Source organism: Centroberyx affinis, unplaced genomic scaffold, assembly GCF_046629955.1.
Source record: "Centroberyx affinis isolate AG114_WGS23_722 - 3 ecotype Tasmania unplaced genomic scaffold, CSIRO-AGI_Caff_v1 ptg010346l_1, whole genome shotgun sequence".
In the NCBI taxonomy this organism is placed as follows: Eukaryota; Metazoa; Chordata; class Actinopteri; order Beryciformes; family Berycidae; genus Centroberyx; species Centroberyx affinis.
The window spans coordinates 1-2,500 of record NW_027284805.1 but is presented as its reverse complement, the minus strand read 5'-3'; the positions used below and the strand labels follow the sequence as shown (position 1 = coordinate 2,500).

Below are 2,500 nucleotides of genomic sequence, written 5' to 3'. Positions count from 1 at the left end.
TAACATGATATAATGTGTATTTAAACCCGACATCCCATAGTTAACATGGGTTTGTTAAACCCGACATCCCATAGTTAACATGGGTCTCTATGTGTTTAAACCCGACATCCCATAGTTAACATGGGTTCCTCTGTGTTTAAACCTGACATCCCATAGTTAACATGGTCCCTGTGTGTTTAAACCCGACATCCCATAGTTAACATGGTCCCTGTGTGTTCCAGATGTGGGCGTGTGCTCTGGGCCACCAGAGGGCAGCAGAGCTCCTGTATGGCTGGAGCAGTCTGGCTCTGGGGATCCCTGATTCGCTGGGCCGCCTGCCGCTCGCCGTGGCTCGCTCCCGGGGCCACACCCGCCTCGCCACGGCCCTGGAGGAGCTGCACACGCTCCGCACACACACACACACGCACACACACACACACACGCCTCCCAGAGACACACACACACCCCAGGGTGACGCACACACTCCGCCCAGGGGATACAGAGACACACACACGCCTCCGGTGGACACACACACTCTGCCAGGCGACACACACACACCGGCCACACCGCAGCCTCAGCTCCCCCTGTCTCCTCTGTCCACCAGCCCCGACACAGGTAACACACACACACACACACACACACACACACACCATCTCTCACACACACACACACACACACACACACACACACACACACACACATCACATCTCACACACACACACACACACACACACACACACACACACTTTATTAGTGTTTCACAACTTGATGCTAGCCCAAACTTCCTGAGATGTTTCTGTGATGTTAAAGACTTTCACCCCCCCCCCCCCTCCCCCTCCCCCCCTCCCCCCCCTCCTCCAGGTTTCAGCTCCTCCAGCAGCCTCCCCTCCCCCAGCGCCCCCTCCTCCCCCTCCCCGAGCTCCGCCTACTCCAGTGGCCCCGCCCCCATGGACACCTCCCCCTCCCCTTCCTCCCCCTCCTCTCCCTCCTCCTCCTCCTCCTCCTCGCTGCCCGTCTCCCCCCCCTCCCCCTCCTCCCTCCCCCTCTCCTCCCTGCCTGCTGTGGCCATGTGGGGGGCGGAGCCAGACGCCGGGCTACACCCAGGTGACATCATTGTTGGTGTTGTTGTTGTTGTTGTTATTATTATTATTATTATTATCATCATTATTATCATTGTTATTATTATGACTAACCAGGTAACATGGCAACACCTTAACAACCACTTAGAAAAGCCTCAGAAACACCTAGAAACACCTCAGCAACCACCTAGAAACAACCTAGAAACACCTCAGCAACCACGTAGAAACAACCTAGAAACACCTCAGCAACCACCTAGAAACACCTCAGCAACCACCTAGAAACACCTTAGCAACCACCTAGAAACAACCTAGAAACACCTTAGCAACCACCTAGAAACACCTTAGCAACCACCTAGAAACACCTCAGCAACCACCTAGAAACACCTTAGCAACCACGTAGAAACAACCTAGAAACACCTCAGCAACCACCTAGAAACACCTCAGCAACCACCTAGAAACACCTTAGCAACCACCTAGAAACAACCTAGAAACACCTTAGCAACCACCTAGAAACACCTTAGCAACCACCTAGAAACACCTCAGCAACCACCTAGAAACACCTTAGCAACCACGTAGAAACAACCTAGAAACACCTCAGCAACCACCTAGAAACACCTCAGCAACCACCTAGAAACACCTTAGCAACCACCTAGAAACAACCTAGAAACACCTTAGCAACCACCTAGAAACACCTTAGCAACCACCTAGAAACAACATAGAAACACCTTAGCAACCACCTAGAAACACCTTAGCAACCACCTAGAAACACCTTAGCAACCACCTAGAAACACCTTAGCAACCACGTAGAAACAACCTAGAAACACCTCAGCAACCACCTAGAAACACCTCAGCAACCACCTAGAAACACCTCAGCAACCACCTAGAAACACCTTAGCAACCACCTAGAAACAACCTAGAAACACCTTAGCAACCACCTAGAAACACCTTAGCAACCACCTAGAAACAACCTAGAAACACCTTAGCAACCACCTAGAAACACCTTAGCAACCACCTAGAAACAACCTAGAAACACCTTAGCAACCACCTAGAAACAACCTAGAAACACCTTAGCAACCACCTAGAAACACCTCAGCAACACTTAGAAAAACCTTAGCAACCACGTAGTAAATCCGGTGTGGGTTTGGTTTTACCTCCAGCCTCTAGCTTACAGCTAGCCCACACATTTTTTCCAGGAAATGTATTTTCTAGTTATTATTAATATTATTATTATTATTATTATTTGTATTATTACTATTATTATTATTATTATTATTATGACCAGATGGTAATAAAATGAGTGAACTTATCAATAGTTGCAGTTGTAGTTGTGTATGCTGAAGTGTTGGCATGGACTCTGATGTATGTGTGTGTGTGTGTGTGTGTGTGTGTGTGTGTGTGTGTGTGTGTGTGTGTGTGTGTGTGTGTGTGTGTGTGTGTGTGTG

At 49.4% G+C, this 2,500-nt stretch overlaps 1 protein-coding gene across 1 annotated transcript in view; it reads left to right on the top strand.

Moving 5' to 3' along the window:
• Positions 1-1,083, top strand: part of LOC139640722 (calmodulin-binding transcription activator 2-like) — a gene marked incomplete at its 3' end in the record, with an annotated part of 12,668 nt that extends 11,585 nt beyond the window's left edge. Inside the window, exons 5-6 of the mRNA XM_071514911.1 lie at positions 222-594; positions 841-1,083. Coding sequence (XP_071371012.1) covers positions 222-594; positions 841-1,083 — 616 coding nt within the window. The remainder of the gene's footprint in view (positions 1-221; positions 595-840) is intronic.
• Between the last annotated feature and the right edge of the window lie 1,417 nt (positions 1,084-2,500).